This window comes from Sinocyclocheilus anshuiensis, unplaced genomic scaffold (genome assembly GCF_001515605.1).
Source record: "Sinocyclocheilus anshuiensis isolate Anshui unplaced genomic scaffold, SAMN03320099.WGS_v1.1 scaffold579, whole genome shotgun sequence".
In the NCBI taxonomy this organism is placed as follows: Eukaryota; Metazoa; Chordata; class Actinopteri; order Cypriniformes; family Cyprinidae; genus Sinocyclocheilus; species Sinocyclocheilus anshuiensis.
Genome location: NW_015551075.1, coordinates 618619 through 638950, shown reverse-complemented (window position 1 = coordinate 638950; position 20332 = coordinate 618619). Strand labels below are relative to the sequence as shown.

General features: G+C 36.4%; 1 protein-coding gene across 3 annotated transcripts; it reads left to right on the top strand.

Annotated features, from left to right (window-relative positions):
• The first annotated feature begins 50 nt into the window (after positions 1-50).
• On the top strand, positions 51-10107 carry LOC107662256 (ankyrin repeat and SOCS box protein 7-like). Of its 3 annotated transcripts, none has more exons than XM_016452202.1 (5): positions 51-125; positions 902-978; positions 2004-2257; positions 4042-4647; positions 9206-10107. In XM_016452202.1, the coding sequence occupies exons 2-5, from the start codon at positions 932-934 to the stop codon at positions 9343-9345; spliced, it is 1047 nt and encodes a 348-aa protein (XP_016307688.1). In that variant the 5' UTR covers positions 51-125; positions 902-931; the 3' UTR covers positions 9346-10107. The 3 variants fall into 3 exon arrangements, with proteins under 3 accessions (XP_016307688.1, XP_016307690.1, XP_016307689.1); XM_016452204.1 differs by lacking the exon at positions 9206-10107 and adding an exon at positions 6458-6536; XM_016452203.1 differs by having other exon boundaries at positions 55-129.
• The last annotated feature ends 10225 nt before the right edge of the window (positions 10108-20332 follow it).

The following is a 20332-nucleotide window of genomic DNA, read 5'->3' as shown; positions in this document are numbered from 1 at the left end:
ACTCTATTATTTTGCAGCGGTGTGATGTATGGATGACGTTCTTGACAGCTCGAATCCGATTGGCTGTTGCGGTTTGAAGCCTTGGAGACATGATGTTCATGGCTACCTGACTGTATTTGCACTCTGTATGTATATTATATATTTTTAATTTCACTGTCTCCCGAGTCTTTATCATGCTAGTTAATCAGATAATGTTAATTTTACCCTCTAGCCGCAGGTTTAGAGAGTTCGAGTAACTTTAAAAGCAGTGTTGTTGTGAAAATGGTCAATAACCGCTGGCTAAATGCTAACTATGCTAATGCAGTAACAGTACATGTCTATCACAGAGTTTGTCCAATTCTCCTTCAGTTTAATGGTCGTCTTCAGACTTATCGTCTCAAATACTTGGACGGTATCAACGTAAATTATGCCAGTCTCTAAAAAGAGCCGCTTTAGTGTTTGTTTTAGGGTGATTGTAGCTGCTTTAGCACACCAGCTAACAGATTCATTGTTCTCAGTGCAGCAGCAGCAAACATGATTATTTACCTTTTGTTGAACCTATTCGAGGAGGTGAAATGGTTACACCGCCGTTGATGGTGTATATCACGTATGTTTGCGTTGTTATAGGTAAATGTAGGTGTGCAGATGCTCGCTGCAGCTGTTTTGTTTTTTTTCCAGAGGCTGGAAGACAATAACATAGTGAACTGAAAAGGGTGGCAGTTAATATTTACTCCTAAACAGAGAGATGATTAATGTAACGTGACAGATAAGTGTGTAAATAAGACGCCATCATATAGGTGTGGCTAAATGCATCATTTATACATATAAATGCATCTGCTATGTAAATGATGAATATTATATATAAACGAATCATGTGTATACTTTCCTATGATGATATTTCTGTATCGCTCTGCTTCTCTAGAATGAAGATCTGAAGTGGACGTGAACATGGATGCAGAGCGCAAAGACTGTTTCAAATCTACAAGACATTAATGAACGGTAATGTTGGCTCATAGCTGAGCTTTGTAAGGATCTGTAGGCCATGGCCTGTTTTTAAATGTAATTTCTGTCTTATTGTATTATATTGTGTTGTCTACGCTTTTTCATGAATGGTTTGATGGTTTTGGTCTTGATGCGATGCAACTAACATTATCAGTGCTTTTCTTGCAAGAATACTGTTATTATCTCACAGGTGATGTGTGCAGTTATTTTCTTTCATACTGTTTTTCGCAATCAAAGATAATTAATGTTTAGCCTATATATTTGTTCTATCATGTTGTCCTATTAAAAATATTTCTACAAATCTGCATCAAAGATATTTTGAAATATAGTGTATATATTTATAGTAATAACTCTCACAAATGTATTGCTTGTATGATATTAAGAACTTTGACACTCTTGTAACACAAAGAGTAATTTGTAGTTGTAGTGTTTTTTTTTTTTGTTTTTATTCGGATTTTACCAGATGTATTTTTTTTAAGATAGATTTTGAAATTACTGTTTATTTTAATGCTGTGTCCAGTAGCCTAGTTAACAATATAATTGCTATATAGCCTGCACATTTATTTAGTTATTTATTTAAAGATTTTACAATACATCTGTATTACAGCATTCAAATTAACAGTAATTCTGAAATCTTATATAATATTTTAGTTTTTCTTTTTTCCTCTTTATTTTTAATGAAGCATTGTGTACATAGCAAATTAATGAGGTATAGATATTAGAAACTAGGCTGATTCCCCTAAAATGTGTAAACACCGTGAACTCTGCATTTTCATAACTTTCATTGCTTTGTTTGTTTGAGAGATCAGACTGACATATTAATGTCTGGCTCAGCCAATAAAGTGAGTTTGAGGCAGGACTGCCTGTTTATGTGATCAATGTGGGATGGTGTTTGGGGAAAATTTGTTCTTGCAATTCCTTTAAACGTGCTATGCATAATTAATTAATCGTGCTTTGATTCAAAATGATGAGCTTGTCTATCAGTGTCCTTCGTAATGTCGCGCGTGTGTGCTTGTCTGCAGGGACACAGGAGCGTCTGAGCCCCGTACTGCGAGATGTGACAGGATGCTGAACCATCACTGCAGAAGGAACCCAGAGTTACAGGAGGAGCTGCAGATCCAGGCGGCGGTGGCGGCCGGCGATGTCTACACCGTCCGCAAGATGCTGGAGCAGGGCTACTCGCCCAAGATCAGAGACGCCAACGGCTGGACGCTGCTGCACTTCTCTGCGGCGAAGGGGAAGGAGCGCTGCGTGCGCGTGTTCCTCGAACACGGAGGTAAAGGGTTTGGTTTTTATGACGGTTGCGAGATGTGCAGATCTGATTTAAAGCATCAGTTGGTAAGAAAATCTAAAATGACCAGCCTAGTTTAACATTTATTAAAAACTGTGGTTGGTTTGCTGCGCTTGACTCTTAAAAGAATAAGTTCACCTAAAAAACTGTCATCATTTGCTCACCCTGAGTCATTCGGGCTCTTTATTATTGTCCTTATTATGCGAAACACATAATAGGCAAAATGTACAAGCTTCTCTTTTCCACACAACAAAAGCAGATGGAAATTTAAACTGCCAAGGTCCAAAAGGGACAAACAAGCATAATGAAAATTTGTGTTTTGGGTTCCTTTTTGTGTGTATTAATCACTATTTAATTGTAAATATGATCCCTCTCATGTAAATTTGATTTCAATTACTTTTCTCAATGATAACCAGTTTACAATGGTGATATTTTACTCTCTTGCACTCTATTTAGGTTCCCTATCTTGTCATCTTTTATGGCTTGAAACACTAAACTGGTATTGTGCTTTTTTGATAGACTGCTGTTCTGAAATGTTCATGTCTAGGTATAGTAATGCATGCTAGACGTTAGGGGGCGCTATAAAACAGGGCTGTCGAAACATCTGTAGATAGAATGATCCACAATCAAGTGTTTAACTTTGCAGCTGCGAAGCCATCTGTACTGATTGAGATGCATCAATTTACAAAGACTGTAATCAGAATAATCAATACCATGATATAGTGCTTTGATTCAAATATAGTAACATTATGCAAATGATGTAAATGTCTGCATACTCTACACAAGCTAATTATACACATCAAACCTCTTTATATATGTTATGTTTGCCCAGTGCATACATTTGGCATATATGGCCAACTTAACATAATGTTAGGGCTGTCGTGATTTATCAGGGTTATCATGATCATTGAAAGTCTATAAATATCCTAAATATAACTTAATAATATAACTTTAAAATTGTGATTTTTTTTTTCATTTTTTTTTCAAAAGTCATTGAAGTTACTGTAGTCAATATAAATGTTTCAAGTTATGTGCACACATAATGTAACATATTTCATTCTATAAATTTCTCTTTACAAGGGCAAATTCTGTAAAAAGGTTTTTATTTATTAGTCACAAATTACTGGAAATCAATTGGATAAATCATGGAAATTCTTTCGTTAAAAGCTGTTGGAACACAGATTTATGACATTTTAGCTAGCTAATTGTTCATACAAATAATTGTAATCAGCAGTTTAGTTATATAAAGTATCTTAAGTCCATTTTCCGTTCATTTTTTTTGCTAATCCAGCCCTCATAATATAATAATGCATTATTAACTTTTTATTATTTAGAAGTTATTGATTTATATATATATTATTTTTATTATGCATTTGTAATGCATTTATTAATTTATTAAATTTTATATGCCATTTTAAGACTTTAACATTTGAAGTACGTTCTAAAATGTCAGAGCTCTCATGTTACTGCAACAAAAAGAAGGACAAATAAATGCACATTTAATGGCACTTTTATATTTGCTTATGTAATAATTATAGCAAGCCTAATAAATATAAATATATAATTTTTACAAGCATTTTTTTTCTTGCTTGATATTCTTGGTTGTCAAGGCACCTTTATTTCTACAGCGCTTCATACAATACAGATTGTTTCAAAGCAGCTTCTCAGTAATGAACAGGAAAATAACAGACTCAATCATGCAAAGTTTTTCAGTTTGATTAGGTTTTCGGTTGAATGAGTTCAGTTTTGTCATGTGTTTATCTCTCCAGCGGATCCCACAGTGAAGGATTTCATCGGAGGCTTCACAGCTCTGCATTACGCTGCCATGCACGGCCGCGCCCGCATCGCCCGCCTCATGCTGGAGTCCGAGTACCGCACCGATATCATCAACGCCAAGAGCAACGACGGCTGGACTCCGCTGCACGTGGCGGCCCACTACGGCCGCGACTCCTTTGTGCGTCTCCTCTTAGAGTTCAAAGCCGAGGTGGACCCGCTCAGCGACAAAGGCACGACGCCGCTCCAGCTGGCCATTATCCGCGAGCGCTCCAGCTGCGTGCGCATCCTGCTCGACCACAGCGCCAACATAGACATTCAGAACGGCTTCTTGCTGCGTTACGCCGTCATTAAGGGCAACCACTCGTACTGCCGCATGTTCCTGCAGCGGGGAGCGGACACTAACCTGGGCCGCCTGGAGGACGGACAGACGCCGCTGCACCTGTCGGCCCTCAGAGACGATGTGCTGTGCGCGCAGATGCTGTACACGTACGGAGCCGATACCAACACGAGGAACTACGAGGGCCAGACGCCCGTGGCTGTTTCCGTCAGCATGTCTGGCATCAGTCGGCCCTGTCTGGACTTTCTGCAGGAGGTCACAAGTAGGTTCACCCTCTCTTTAATGTTCATAAGTGACCCTGGAGCACAAAAGCAGTCTTAAGTCGCTGTAGCAATAGCCAAAAATACATTGTATGGGTCAAAATTATGAATTTTTCTTTTATGCCAAAAATCATTAGGATATTAAGTAAAGATCATGTTCCATGAATATATTTTGTAAATTTCCTACCGTAAATATATCAAAACTTAATTTTTGATTAGTAATATGCATTGCTAAGAACTTCATTTGGACAACTTTAAAGGCAGTTTTCTCAATATTTGGATTTTTTTTTTTTTGCACCCTCAGATTCCAGATTTTGAAATAGTTGTATCTCGGCCAAATATTATATGTTAGTAGGGATGCACGATATATCGGCCACCATATCGGTATCGGATTTAGTCAGCCTTCAGATGATGTATAAATCTCAATTTCGAAAAATTGACCCTTATGACTGGTTTTGTGGTCCAGGGTCACATATGTAGTCCGGCATCATTGTTCCTTGAATTTTTTATTTTTTTGATAAGATGGTAATTTGTCACACAGATTAGGGAGGGTCTCAGTATTTTATATGACAGATTTGAGGTCAGTCTCTGATCGTTTAGCACCACCAACAGTCCAAATTTTCATGTACATTTTAGCATGTAACTTTTGAACCAGTTGACCCTGAAACAAACTTGAAACTCTGTTTTGAATGTGACTAGATTTGTGCGCTGTTTTGAATCTTATTTTCAAATTCAGACAGAATTTATATTAAAAAATGTACCATTTTTGGAGTTTTCAAGTAAAATACATTTTTAAAACCAAAGGTAAAGATCTAAAATGTCAGAGATAATTACAAAATAAACTTTCATAACATGATATTAGATACCCAGTCTTAATTTCACATTATAATCAAAGTTTAATTTTTGTTACTTTGTTTCTTTCGTCAGTTTTCTTAATAGTTTTTATTACCTTTTGTAGAGAACACCTTTCTGCTAGAATTATTTATTTTATTTTTATCTATTTTTATTAAGAAAAGGCTTCATTCAGCTCAACTAAACTATTAGCTTCTAACTTTTAAAGTCAAATCTGAAGCTGTAAAACTTCAGTATTTATAATATCATATTCAGTATATATTGTAATTTATTATTTATTTTTTTATTTTTTCATTCTTTTGCAAACTTTTTATTTGAAAAAAACATTCTATGAAACATTTTATTTTTTAATGACAATGAATGAACTATATAAATTCATATATAGAATTATTATTATTATTAATATTATCATTTAATCTGAAATATGTTTTTCTAACAGTAATGAATTAGCTTGCCGTAATTTAATATATTTGTAAAATATATTTTCATTATTTAACAAACTTTTTATTTAAAAAAAAAACATTTCTGAAACGACTTTAAAAAAAATTTTAACAACAATAATGAATTAACTTTATTTAGTACCTCAGTATTTATCATATTATATATTTTAGTGACTATATATATATATATATATATAATTCTTATTATTAATAATATTATCATTTAACTTTAAATATTTTCATTTTTAACAACAATAATGAATTAGCTTGCCGTAGCACATTCTAAGACACTCATTCCAGTTAATATTACAGCTATACGTTAGAAGAGTGCTCCACTCAAGTCGAACATGAAGCATTAAAACTCCAAGGGTTAATAGCAGGAGTATCATCAAAGGAGCTCATATTCCCTCTTTTCTCCAGAAAAATGTCACATCTCACGGAGAGCAGCGTCTGATTCTGTCAATCTGTAAGTTGAGCAATGGCCGAGTGAACGGCATTATGATCTCTATCCCCCACACAGAACAATCGGCCGTCTGAGAAAAGCCAGCAGTGTTACCTGAAGCACTAATGAGCAAGTACGCAACAATGGCCACATTCCTGCGCTTCGCTTCAACTTTGATATCACCATATCAAAGCCACCTGTCGCAGACATTTACTCGCTGTCAGCTCATTCAGAGCGATCTCATTTCACCTTGATTATTTATTAAAAAAGCACTTCGGCGGCTGTATTTGCATCGAGGACTCAGACTTTGAGAGCATGACTTCATGTCTTGAAGGGAGTGACAGTGCGCTGCGTGAGAATATGCGCTGATTTCATTTCTGTTTCTCTGCCGTCACCTATAGTTGAGAGCTTTTGCTAAGGCATGGAGACTGACAGAAGACAGGGGCTGCAGATGGCCGTCTCCAGCCCTTTGTAGTGGTTTTTCCAGCTGGCTTCATTTGTGCGCACACAGCCTGTGCCATATTGTGTTGGGACGGGAAATCTGGCCCATTAAAACTGATAACCCTGTGCACCGGGTTCCTGGAACTCATTCCTGATATCTTTTAAGACGACATATGGACAAAAAAGGTTTGTGTGTGTGTGTGTGTGTGTGTGTGTGTGTGTGTGTGTGTGCTTTTTTTCCTTCCCTGATGTCCACTTATGAAGTTTTTTTTGTGCCAGAAACTGTCATTTTTCATGGCCATTTTTTCTCTCTCTAACCATTTGAATTAAATGTCTGTTTTTTTGTTGCTGTACCTATAAGATGTCTATGCAAATTTAGTTTTATCTGCTCCTTTCTTAAATAACAGGCACTTTATGACAGATTTCTACATTATTATATTTTTAATTTATTTAATCAAATTTTTGATTGCACAGTTTTTTATATATATCCCACTTATAATGTTGCTTAAATTTTATTTATTTTATTTTATTAATATTTTTTGTCAGAAGCAGTGATTTTTTTCATGCTCCTTCCTTAAGTAACATCCTCTTTGTGACAGATTGCTACATTTATTATTGCATATGCGTGTTGCACGTATCTCATTGTCATGCCTTTAAAAAAATTCACAAAAATGTTACTGAGCAACTGACGAGTAAGCAGATTTTCCTCACGCTTTGGACTTTGAACTCTGGCGCCACGAGCTCGTGCAGCACTGTCAGAATAACTTACATGCAATTCGTGCGTGCATTAGAAAATATAACATTCTGCAGTTTATTTACTAATCGTTTGAGGTAATTTCGCGATTTCAATCATCATACAGTACCTAACCACAAGCATCAGACACCTCTTCTTCTCATCGGAGACTTGATGCAGCACTAAGTCTCTCGCTGTCGGTGCTTCACGCTTGTAATGATTTCTGCGTCTTTCTCTGATAGTTTTAAATACTTTCACACTGTCAACATGTTTGCTGCATTAGCGCGTGCCTCTATTTTGATCGCGTTCGTCATTGTTCGGTTCATATTATTCGGCCTTTTCGCTTATTCGGCCGAACACCGAAAGAGATTTTTTTGCTATTTTCGGCCGAATAATTTCGGTTGCCGAATATTCGGTGCATCCCTAATATGCATACTTACGTATTGCACAAAAGTATTTTCTGTGCTTTTTTTCCCCTCCCTAATGTCTTCTTATGATGTTGGTAAAGTAATTTTTCTCTCTTTCTGACCATTTTCAAACCCAAATCAGAACAGTACAAAGAATCATATAATAAAACATGCAAAATACAATACAATAATATCAAATAAATTGATAATCAAGCAGATTTAAAAAGATAAGTCTGTTTTGGCCTCTTAAAACAAGCCAACGTTGGGGAATTTCTCATTTCTGTTCAGATGTGGAGCTAAAACTCAACCACCCGTAGTTTTTAATTTATATCTACTTAATTTCATTCATAAAAGACCGCCTGTCCTTCTTGCATTATAAATCAGCTTTAAACTATTATTTTGAATTCCTAAAACATCATGAACCAAGTTTAACATATTATTAACCTGACAAACAGTGTTCATTTCATGCCATAAGTTTCATTTAGTATGACTTATGTGATGATGCCATTCACTTTTTGCATCTCATATTTAATGTTGTATTATGAGTTAATTTTCTGTCTGTCTGATGAGTTTGGTGCTTCTGTACTCTCTGTATTGAGTTCATTTATTCAGTGAAGTCTTTATTGAAAGTTTCTCTATTATATGTGACCCTGGAGCACAAAAGCAGTCTTAAGTCGCTGGGGTATATTTGTAGCAATAGCCAACAATACATTGCATGGGTCAAAATTATCGATTTTTCTTTTATGCCAAAAATCATTAGGATATTAAGTAAAGATCATGTTCCATGAAGATATTTTGTAAATTTCCTACCGTAAATATATCAAAACGTAATTTTTGATTAGTAATATGCATTGCTAAGAACTTCATTTGGACAACTTTAAAGGCGATTTTCTCGATATTTAGATTTTTTTGCACCCTCAGATTCCAGATTTTCAAATAGTTGTATCTCGGCCAAATATTATATGTTAGGTCCTATCCTAACAAACCATACATCAATGGAAAGATTATTCATTCAGCTTTCAGATGATATATAAATCTCAATTTCGAAAAATTGACCCTTATGACTGGTTTTGTGGTCCAGGGTCACATATTATATCAGTAGCCACCAATCTTTTGTGTTTTTTCTCTGTTTTTAGATGAAAATAGTTGAGTAAATGCTTGCACAGGTGGTCACACAGGAATGCAGTCAGATGTGATTGACTCTAGACGTAGCTGGTGTTTAACCTGACACTCGTTGTGTTTCAGGGCAGCCCAGGACTTTGCAGGATCTGTGCAGGATAAAGATCCGGCAGTGCATCGGCCTGCAGAGCCTGAAGTTTCTGGAAGAGCTGCCCATTGCCAAGGTCATGAAGGACTACCTGAAACACAAGTTCGACAACGTTTGACAGAAGCCGACCAACTCGTTTCTGTAGGTTCCCTTAAGACTCTATGCAAACTCGAAACCTCTGGGAGCAGGTGCAGCGTTTTGTACAAGCGGAGTGAAATGCTTCTTTACGGAGCAACGACTGTGGATCGGGGAGCACTGTAATAGCCACGTTGATTCGTTCACTGAAGGTGTCGTGGAGAAATTCCTGACCCATGAGAGAAGAAAAATGCAGACGTTTGATTTGTACCAAATATCTTTTTTTGTTCTTAAATCAGCACGGCCTTTGTAAGTATTTGACTCTTTTTATCGGCTACATTCTCAGACAAGGAAAAGATAAAAACCTTTTAAGCTATCCAGAGAAATTGGCAAATATGCAGGTCACCCTCATAAAAATATGCATGTGCTATTGTTATTTTTGCTGTGGAGAAATCATTTCCAACCACAGTCCAATAAGTTATTAACCCTCTGTTGAGAATCCGATTTGTTTGTATTGAAAAGCGTACCGAAAACCCCACAGGCTCTCGGTTCTTCTCTGTAAACTTTTTTTTTTTTTCATTATCATTTAATTTAATTTAACAAATATTTTTTTTTATTTACAAGCTGTCAATATCAGAGGTGCTTGGCTTTAGTTTCCATTAAAAGGTAAAGAAAAGGTCCTAGTTGCGAGAGGTCTACAAAGGTGAACATGTATTACATGCATAAATCGTTAACAAACTTTCTGTAAATATTTGTGTCATATGTACAGCAGATATTTTTTAGACTATTTAAGCAACAAGCTTGTGTTTTGGAGGTTTTGTTGAGTGGTTCTGTGTTTTTCATGTGACCTGTCAAGGGCTTTGATGTGGGAATGTCCGGATCTGTGATTAAATGGAAAATTAGTGATGCTTAATTGTAATTGGCCATCAGTTTATTGTTATTATGCACATGAAAAATCTCTTAAATTTTTGCAATCAGTAACTTAATGTTTATGATTTTTTTGAATACATAATGATTTGAAATGCACATTTTTTTTCTACAAAATATAAGCATTAGTCAAAGGTCTGCGTAGCATTCAGTTTATTCAGTTCATTTGGCACCTCATCAAGCAAGCGTTCAGTTTGTTTCATATGTTTTTCAGTCATATCGCAGCTTTATTTTTGATCTTTCCCCCTAAAATCTCAGTCAGCGGGAGAGACTCTCGCTCACTGCTACTCTATAGACTAATTTCTCCAGACCGGTTCGAACACTAGCTGCCTTTCCTTCAGTCCGTGACGCAGTACAGCTACAGCATTTCACCACATCATGAACACACTTCAAGTGCATTAAAGTGACCTGCCACAACATTTAAATTATTTCTGTTTTTAGTTAAGTTTAGGGCGTTTGTTGGGACTGAAAGCATCTCTGGGTGACTGCTTGCTACCATAATGTATTCAGAAGCAGGTGTGGAGGACTGATTTGAGAGCCAGGGAATGTTATATGGGATTTGTCTTCCACAGCTTCAACTACTGAATGTATATAACCTGCTGTTTCTCATGTACATGTGTGTGAATAAATGGATCTCATAATGTCCCCGTTTGTTATTTTTCGAAGTCTTATTGCTGTGTTTGAAGCAGTAATTGTGCCGTGTTCATCGATTTGCCTCCATTTTTCTAGAGTTTGATGACTTTCTAATAAAATGTCTGCGAAATATGCCGATTTCACTGAATTCATTGTTCATTTGGTAATCATATTGTCTTCTAGGTTATGCGGTCATTGAAATCTTTACTTTTAACTCCAGTACAATCAGCCCTAAAAGTTCATTTTACAGGAATCTTCCAGGTAAGACTCGACTTCAAATCAAAATATACCCTATTTATCCATTTTAAATGTTTGTAATCGTTAACAGAATGTAGTGACTTGTTTCTTTTTCAGCTGATGTCACAAATCCTTCTTACTACTTTGGCATCTTCATCTGCCTGCCTCTATTTGGTATGTAATGCAACTTTTAATGAACCAAAAAAACTCCTGTTCTACTTTTTTTATTTTTTTTGTATATCCTGTTTTACTGAAACATGCATCAGATCACAATAGTAAATGAGTTGCAAATGGCATTTCACTTTATCTTCAAGCGTTTTGTGCAATACTGGAAATAACCAAAGAGTTAACATGTATATGTATTTTAATATATTTTCTTTGTTAGTGCAAAAACAAACACCACCCGCATTGTTCATCCATATTGAAATGTAGTTCCACCATCCAATTTATATGAAATTCATTTAAAATAATCTTGTGTTAAAATCCTTTAACATAGATTTAACTTCTCATTTCTGCTTTTAAAATGACTTTCATTTTTCTTTTGTTTCTTTTGTTTTTATTTATGCTTTTGCAAGCTGAGAAACAGGTTGAAATTATTTTCTGTTTTAATCAACAGTTATTATAATATAGCGTATTTATGTTTATATTTACATTTATTCATGATGCATGAATTCATTCATCATTTAGCATTTGCTATTGATAAATCAGTCACCGTTTTGATGATAAGATAATATAGCATGTTTTGATTGGGTTTCCCACAGTTATGAAATTGGATAAAATTGTGTTTTCCAAGCCTGGTAACATCCTGGAAATTAATACAAAGTCCTGTACATTTCTGTAGTGAACATAAATGTTTTAAAGGTGACATATCATGAAAATCTGACTTTTCTAGGTTTTAAGTGCTATAATCAGGTACCAACCAAGGAAACGTGAAAAAAATTAACCCAGTAACTTTGTTTTGGGAAGCCTTTTTCTGCAAGCGTCTGAGAAAACCAGCGCGTCTGATTTCGCTCCCTTGGTGACGTGGCAAAGGGCGAGCGCGTCAGATTTCGCTCCCTTAGTGACGCGGCAAAGGGATCTCATTATAATATTACCACCCCTTAATCTGTAAGTTTCCACCCACGGCGCCGTCGTTTTGATTTCGCAAGCGACAACGGTGTACCAGTGTACTAATGCCATGGCGAAAGTTTGAGCAAAGATAACTGTTCTGCCTTTGTCTGCACAGACGAGCACAGAACACTATTTAGAGTCCCAGCTTCAGAGGAGACAAGACAGCAATGGATTTATTGATTTATTTACTGTATATTGCTGCTGCCACACAGATCTAAAATAAACATGCGATTTATTTCCCAGCTGTTTACCTTCACAGACATAACCGACTGTTTTTGTAACTCGTGTGTTTTTAACGTAAACTTGTGTGTGAATGAGAACTTAGTTTAGTACTCACATGCTGTAACAGCCGCTTTCTGTCCGTGTGCGCTCAGAAAACCGTATATCTGAAGTTTAAACTCATATGGTTTAAACCGCATGATTTCAGCGCGATAAACATGATAATCAGAACCAAAACAGATGTTTTTAGCAGGTCCGAGCTGTAATGGCGCAGCTCTATTCTGGAAAAGGGGGCGGGGAGCAGCAGCTCATTTGCATTTAAAGAGCCAGGCCTGAAAAACAGCGTGTTTCTGCTTCCACTCAAAATAGGCATTTTCAAAATGTTATAATAAATGATCTGTGGAGTATTTTGAGCTGAAACTTCACAGACACATTCTGGGGACACCAGAGACATACTGTAAAAATGGGCATAATATGTCTCCTTTAAGTGATGCTTAAAACCTTCTCCAGCAATCACAAAGGAAACTGCATTGATGGTAAAGTGTGGGAAGGCTGCTTTGAAGCATGGAATCACGTTTTCCCGTGATCTCAGGCTCATATCTCACTGTTTTGCCTCCCAAACCAAAGCTCTGGCGATGCTTGAGAGGAAAGCTCATCCCGTACCGCGTAGAAATCACAACGCCTGGCAGCGTATCACAGCTTATTCCAGAGATCTGAATGTATTGTTTACTCGTGAACGGCTGATGTTTTGTTGGAAAGTGATCTCTCTCTCTCTCTCTCTCTCTCTCTCTCTCTCTTTCCCAGGAATGTCATTCTTAAATAAAAAGGTTTCTGCTTTCCTGCTTCTCTTTAGACGAGCCCGTGCCAAAACTCAGCAGTGACCTAAGGACACCGTGATATATTTGCGCATTCCTACCAAAAAAATCATGGGCCGCTATCATTTATCGAATCACAGGTAACATTACACGATAAAACAATGGCATCTCTCTGTAGGCCGTGTTTCCTTGCAGACATGCAGAACAATGCAGCTATTGTTGGTGGTCCTGCCGGATGGATGGTATCCTCGGCCGCGCTGGAAACAGCTCTTCCTTGAGCCCGGGCCACGGCTTTAGGGAAACTTCCTGTCTGTGGGCATATATCTGTGCGGAAGAGGACAGAACCATTTGAATGTGTGGGCCGTCTAGAACTGACTGGCGGTAGCAGACAGGAGGCCACACAAGGAAATATGCAACGCACACTCAACAGTGCTTTATGTGTCTTGGATGGTGGTTATCGCTAAGTGTGTAGGAAGAGGCGATAACTGTAAAGGTCATTAGGCTTTTTTCTAATGTGTCAGTCTATAATAGAGCGCTAATGTTGACTTTGATTGTTTCAACAAATATATTTCCTCTTTAGAAGTGATGTTGACTATAGGTAAGCATCACTATTATATTGCTCATATTTAGGGTTAGTGATCTTAGCACCGATAAGCATGAAACATTATGTGTGTAACTCGTCCAAGCATCACAGAAAATATAAAGATATAAGTGTCGTCTTATTATCTACTGCAAAAAAGAAATAAAAATACTGTACAATCAAATGATTAAAATTCCATGTTCTATTTCCTTCCTGTTTCCGTGTTCTGAACATTTGCAAGCAGGCTGGGTGATGTATTCGCATTTCTTTTTGTGTTTAAAAATCACAGATTCAATGTTCGGTAAATTCATCATCATCACCAATAAGCTGTTGATGATGATTATTTTTATATTAAGCATTTTGTCTGAATACTCTTTATGAACTGTGAAACCAGCCTACTTGAAAACAGTAAAAAGTTTTACAAAAGGCTGACAAGTGTCAGTTGTATTTAGAAATGACAAACAATAAATCAAAATCATGTTTGGTGCAATTCCATTAACACAGATTAACAATATTTGCAAAAGTGACTTTAACATTACTAATATAAAAAGTAATTAAAAAAATACTTATGTAAACATTGTCATTACTTAATGTGAATGAATGAATAATGTAATTATGAACAAGCATATGTACACACTTCTATAGATGTATAGGCTATATTTAAAATGTGATTTTTTTTTCTTATTAATATTTCTCCCATTCTTGTAGCTATTACACACATCTATATTTTATAATAATTTTACAATAATTCTGAAATGTAAACATTTGTTTTAATTTAATTATGAATAAATACACTTTAATAAGTATGCTTTTTATTTTGTATATATATATATATATTACAATTTTTATTTTTTATTATTATTATTCAAATGTCTCTCTTTCTCTATAGCTGTAGAGTTTACTCAACATTTCTCCCAGTGTCTCTTGCTGTCCCACACACTTTTTTTTTATCAGCATTGGTATGTGCCACACACCGCTGGGTCACGCTTTCGTAACGGCGCACGGAAGCACAAAGGCGGGGTTTTTTTTCCCTGCTCGTATTCCTCCACTTGCCTGTTCCGGTACCGTTTTTTTTATCAGGTCTTCATTTAGCTGGTGAAAGCCCAGACTGGGGCTCATGCGGGACGTGGCGGTGCAGAACGGAGTGAAAGGCCAGTAGAGAGTCCTTCCCTCCCTCTGGACCGCGGGAATAAAAGCCCGCGACCGGAGAGTTCGAGACCCGCCCGCAGTGTACACTGTCGGCCTTTGTGCTCTCGCACCAGTGTAATGTAAAGCCCCTCATTTTAAGAGCAGCGTACAGGTGCATCAGGGGAATGAGACTATAGAAGGTCGACTCTCATTAACGAGAGAGAGAGAGCCATGGGACAACAGATGTGTGACTTAATAACAGCCGTCTTATGCTATGAAGGACACGAATCGATTGTAATGAGATTAAAAGCAAAACATTACAGTCACACTCGACTGAATGTGTTTCTCGTGACCTTAAAGACCTTTTTGATCTGAAGGCCTCTGCTAAAATGCTTACTAATTATTTTGCAGACAAATAGGCTATAAACACCTGCATTGTGGAAATAGTCTAATAATAAGCAGTGAACATCCCTTAAAAGTCATTACCCAGCTAACAAAAATATGTTATGAGAATGTTTTGATAACGTTCCCATTTAGTTATTTCTGAATGTTCAGAACCTCCAGTATTTATTTATTGTCTTGGTTATGCGTAGATTGAAGGAACATTCTATTTGATCATTTTGCAAACATTATGGGAATGTTAGCTTTTGAATGTTCTCGGAACGTTCATACCTTCCGTTTTTTGAATGTTTTAAAAACTTTGGTTATGCCAGCGTTAAGGGAACATTCCATTTGGTCATTTTGCGTACATTGTTACTTTTAAATGTTCTCTGAACGTTTTAGCTGGACGTCTCTCTATAAAGTCATTAGCCTACCCAGCTAACAAAAATATGTTTTAAGAAAGTTTTCATAATATTCCCATAAGTTCTGTAAATGTTATTTTTCATGGGACATTCTTGTTTTTTTTTTTTTTTAATGTTTTAAAAACTTTGGTTATGCGAACGTTAAGGGAACATTCAACCGTATATTTTGTAGTAGTAATTGTTTTTAAAATGTTACACAAACATCCAGCTAAAACGTTTAAGAAATAAACGGTCCATGAACGATGTATAAATAACGTTTTTGTGCTAATGTTTTGAGAACATTGTTAAAGACCAGATAACGTTGAACGAATGTTCTATTAATACTGGAAGAACGATTGTTCATAACTTTGAGAAAACCTTCCCAGAACGTTAGCCAAAGTTCACTGTTAGCTGGGAATACCGTGATGCAAACTACTTGACTTTTTGTCAAATTTTGACAGTTTTGAATTCAAAATATACAGGATGAATCATTTGTGATTCCTGTCGTGATGAGACAAGAAACATTTTGCTGTTTCGTGTTAGATTTAGAGCTTCAATAAGGCTTATTGTTGTCTGTTTGAAAACGCAGACTACCTTTTAATTCTAGAATTATCTTGCTTTCTTAATTCTGGGTTCAGAAGAAAATGCGAGGTTGATTTAAAGACCCTTGTGCAGTCTTAAAAGCACTGGCTCTTTGATCTAGTGGAAAACATAGTCAAACATAAGCTAGCAGGCAGTGGCCTCATGTTATATCTTTAGCAGAAGACCCAGAAAAAAATCAACCATTACATATGAAGTATGAGCATGTGATGATGAGTGACAATAAGAGTCGGACTGATGATCCAACGTGCCATTGAGAACGCTGCTGTCTTTTATTGCATCTGATATTGTTTAGTCTCCCGCTGCTCGTATGAGTGACTACTCACAATGTGATGATACAGATTATAGACATTGAGAACAGATGCATGGCAACACGACGAGTAGTTTTCATGCTAACTAGTCAAGTGCTCTTGGTTTTGCATAATGGCACCAGTGATTGTGTCGCTGAGATCAGTATAAGAGATGCGTTCATTATATATTGTCTTCTAAAGCCACTTTTTATAATGTCCATTCAGTGTTTTCTGAAGCTCAGCTGTTTGAGATCAGTTCCCAATGAATGTATGTACTGATCAAATTTATATCTTGGATTGTAACTTACTTTAGAGACAATCGTCGGCTAAATGCATAAATGTAAATGTTTTATTCTGTCACAATAATTTATTTATTTTTTTTAGGAAATCTTGAATTGTGATTAATTTGGGTTAACTAACAACTAGTTAATACTGAGAATTGGTCCCTATACTAAAGTGTTACCTTTTTTAATAGTTTTTATTTTTAATCAGCTTTACTAATATGACACAATGGCCTGGTTTCACAGACAGGGCTTAGATTAAGCCATGATTAGTATAGGATAGTTCAATTAGGACATTTAAGTAATTTTTATAAACATGCCTTAGAAATAAACATTACTGGTTTGCATCTTGAGATAAAGCAATGGCACTGACATATTTTAAGATATTCTTTCAGTTAAAAAAAAGCTTTATTGATGCGTTCATGTGTGTAGAGATCAGAAGATGCAATTATTATGAATGTGTTATCAATTATTAACGACCTGCTTTTTTACTTTAATCATCTTTATTGATGTTTTTTTCATATGCCACAATAATGTTATGTCTTTTAATATCTTTTATTTGGGGCCTTTTGTGGGGAAATCTTGATATGTGTAACATTTTAATTGATTTTTACTAAATTATTTAATTGTTTGCTAAAACAAACTAATTTATTTTTAAATAAATATATTTATATATTATATATTTATATAAATTATATTTTTTCAGTGTGTCATGTAATTAATTAGATTAAAAAAAATTATGATATTTTTTAATAAAATATATATATTTTTTTATTATATTTTAATCCGCTTTAAATGACAATTTTCCACGGTGACAGCAGTTTCCTAATGACAATAGCTAATTGGCCAACAATGACGAAGTGCCCCCATAGCTTGTGGCTGAGTTCAGAAGCAGTTTATCTGTTGGTTTGCACATGCGGAGTGAGCAGAAAGGAAGATGACAGCTATGGGTGTACTGGTTTGTGTCAGAACTCGCGTAGGCCTCGCGTTTAGCTCATCAAGGTTAACATGCTCCTCAGTGCAGCTATGATGAGCGCATGTGTTTCAGTTTAAGGGCTTCCATTCTTAAACCTGACTCTGTCACTTATGCGCCAGACATTAAAAGCATTTGCTTTGCAAATTATCATGATTTCCCATTGGAACGCGTCCCATGTCGAGCTCCGGCAAACGTTTCCCATGAGCTGGCATGTCATTGCGCTTATGCCAAACCCGTTGTTTTCTCGTCCTCGGCAAACACCGTTTTGTTTTGTCCAGCTGGACGTGCTGACAAAATATCAAGTGACACCATAATTTGATCAGTATTCAATAAAAAGCTGGAGAGGTCTCGAAGGGAAAGCGCCACAGATCTGCCAGTGTTCAGTCAGACAGAGAGAGAACAGGGTTCGGGCCAGATCCAGAAACCAGCTCGCCGGGTTACAGTAGGTGCTCATGCAGAGAGCTCCAGCCGAACGCTGCGTCCTCAATGGAGAACTGTGCTTCGGGTTTCCCACACAGTCAGAAAAAGGCCGTCCAAAAGAGGTCCAGTGGGTTTTCTGTTGGAAAGCAGCAGGGTGAATAATCGGGTCAGATAAAAACCCAAACTTACAAATGTTTCGTCATTTTCATTGCTCTTGATTCCAGAAGTATTTTCCCTCATTCGTTTTCTCCGCAGGCTTTTTATGAAATCTTACACCAATAGCTCAATCACGACATTACAAACATTGATTTCGAGTACAATGGTACAATATAAAATGGACTTATTATATGTATAAAATTCAATGCATTATGAAGGATATTGCAAAATTGTATTATGTTTAATGTTATTACAATGTAGTTTATTCTGAAAATCTGCTGTTACCATGGAAACCTTGGAAAGCATAGAACTCTAAAGAACTCTGTATGATGATTTGCAGTGTTTCATGGTATTGGGCTCTTAGGCCCCGATCAGACAGAATGTGTTTTTCAGGTTTAAAAAGACGAGGCTTTTTGGTTGGCTTTTTTTTTATTATTATTTAGAAAAGAGTAGTGTGCTGCGGGTTTTTTTATGTTGCTAGACAACCACCGAATCCGCTGCCCTGCCAGTCTAATCAAGATTATAGCGCGAGTGCTCTAAAATCTTTGGTTTGCTGTTAAAGGGGTCATGTGATGTTGCTAAAAAGAACAGTATTTTGTGTATTTGGTGTAATGAAATGTTTATGTGGTTTAAGGTTAAAAAAACACATTATTTTCCACATACTGTACATTATTGTTTCTCCTCTATGCCCCGCCTTTCTGAAACGCGTCGATTTTTACAAAGCTCATCGGTCTGAAAAGCGAGGTGTGCTCTGATTGGCCAGCTATCCAGTGTGTTGTGATTGGCCGAATACCTCAAGCGTGTGACGGAAATGTTACGCCCCTCACCATACTGTGATGCCGTGTCCCGGCCGGAGCGACGAGACAAAAACATAAAAACCCATTATAAACGAGGCATTTGTTGCATCCGGTGGGGACATAATTACGGATAATAATGACTTGTACTGTCTTTTTGCATGTTGCATTGCATCGCGCCCGCATCATATGACCCCTTTAAGTAAACTGTCATATTAGCAGAAACTCTGGGTAACCCACGACAGCCGCCACAAGTTTCTTCTCCATCATTGCAGTCTCCGGACGCAAAACACTCACAGCCAATAGAAAACAATTAAAAAAAGGCACCTCTCAATGCAAAAAAAAAGTGTTCTGTCTGACATGTTCCTTATCATGCATTCTATGGTTTCCATGGTAACAGTGTATTTTCTGATTGGTGGATCTCATTTAAAGCTTTATAGCTATGAGAGTTTGACTGTTAATTTATTATTATTATTATTTGTTAATAGGACATTGAAATCTCACTGACTTGTTCTTGTTTCTACAGAAGCAGATAAATGACCTCAGAGCTCATGGTAGGTCTGTCTTGAAATATTTATACATTAGTGTTAAAAATTATTGCTCGCTCTTACATATACAGCTAACTGAGTTTGGGCTGGGAATATTCTGGGTTTAATACTTTTAAACTCATTCGACAGCAGTTGTTGTATAATATTGATTGGCACACAAAAAATAGTTTTGACTAGTCCCTCATTTTCATTAAAAACAGTGAGAAATGAATGGGGCAGAAATGAGAAGCACATATTTTACATATTTTTTTCTGTTAAAATGATCAAAACATGAGCAAATTCAGTAAGTTTCAGTCCAATGCAATGACATTAACTAGCATTATCGGGGGAAAAGAAAATCAAATCTTCTCCGGGTCAAAATGACCAGAACACAACATGAACATGGTGCTAATGAACATTGTGATCATGCACAAGTGTAATCAATCCATCAGTGCTGTCGACTGAGTTTCACTTGTACTGAACCCTGATTTAATGCACCTATTATCATTAATATGTAAAGCGTGTGTTGATTAATTCATCATGATCAGATAATGA

Bases quoted from the DNA above. Each gene is read 5' to 3' on its own strand.
- LOC107662256 (XM_016452202.1), top strand. From the start codon at position 932: ATGCAGAGCGCAAAGACTGTTTCAAATCTACAAGACATTAATGAACG. The intron at 979-2,003 runs GTAATGTTGGCT...GCTTGTCTGCAG, and splicing joins CTACAAGACATTAATGAACG to GGACACAGGAGCGTCTGAGC. The intron at 4,648-9,205 runs GTAGGTTCACCC...GTTGTGTTTCAG, and splicing joins CTTTCTGCAGGAGGTCACAA to GGCAGCCCAGGACTTTGCAG.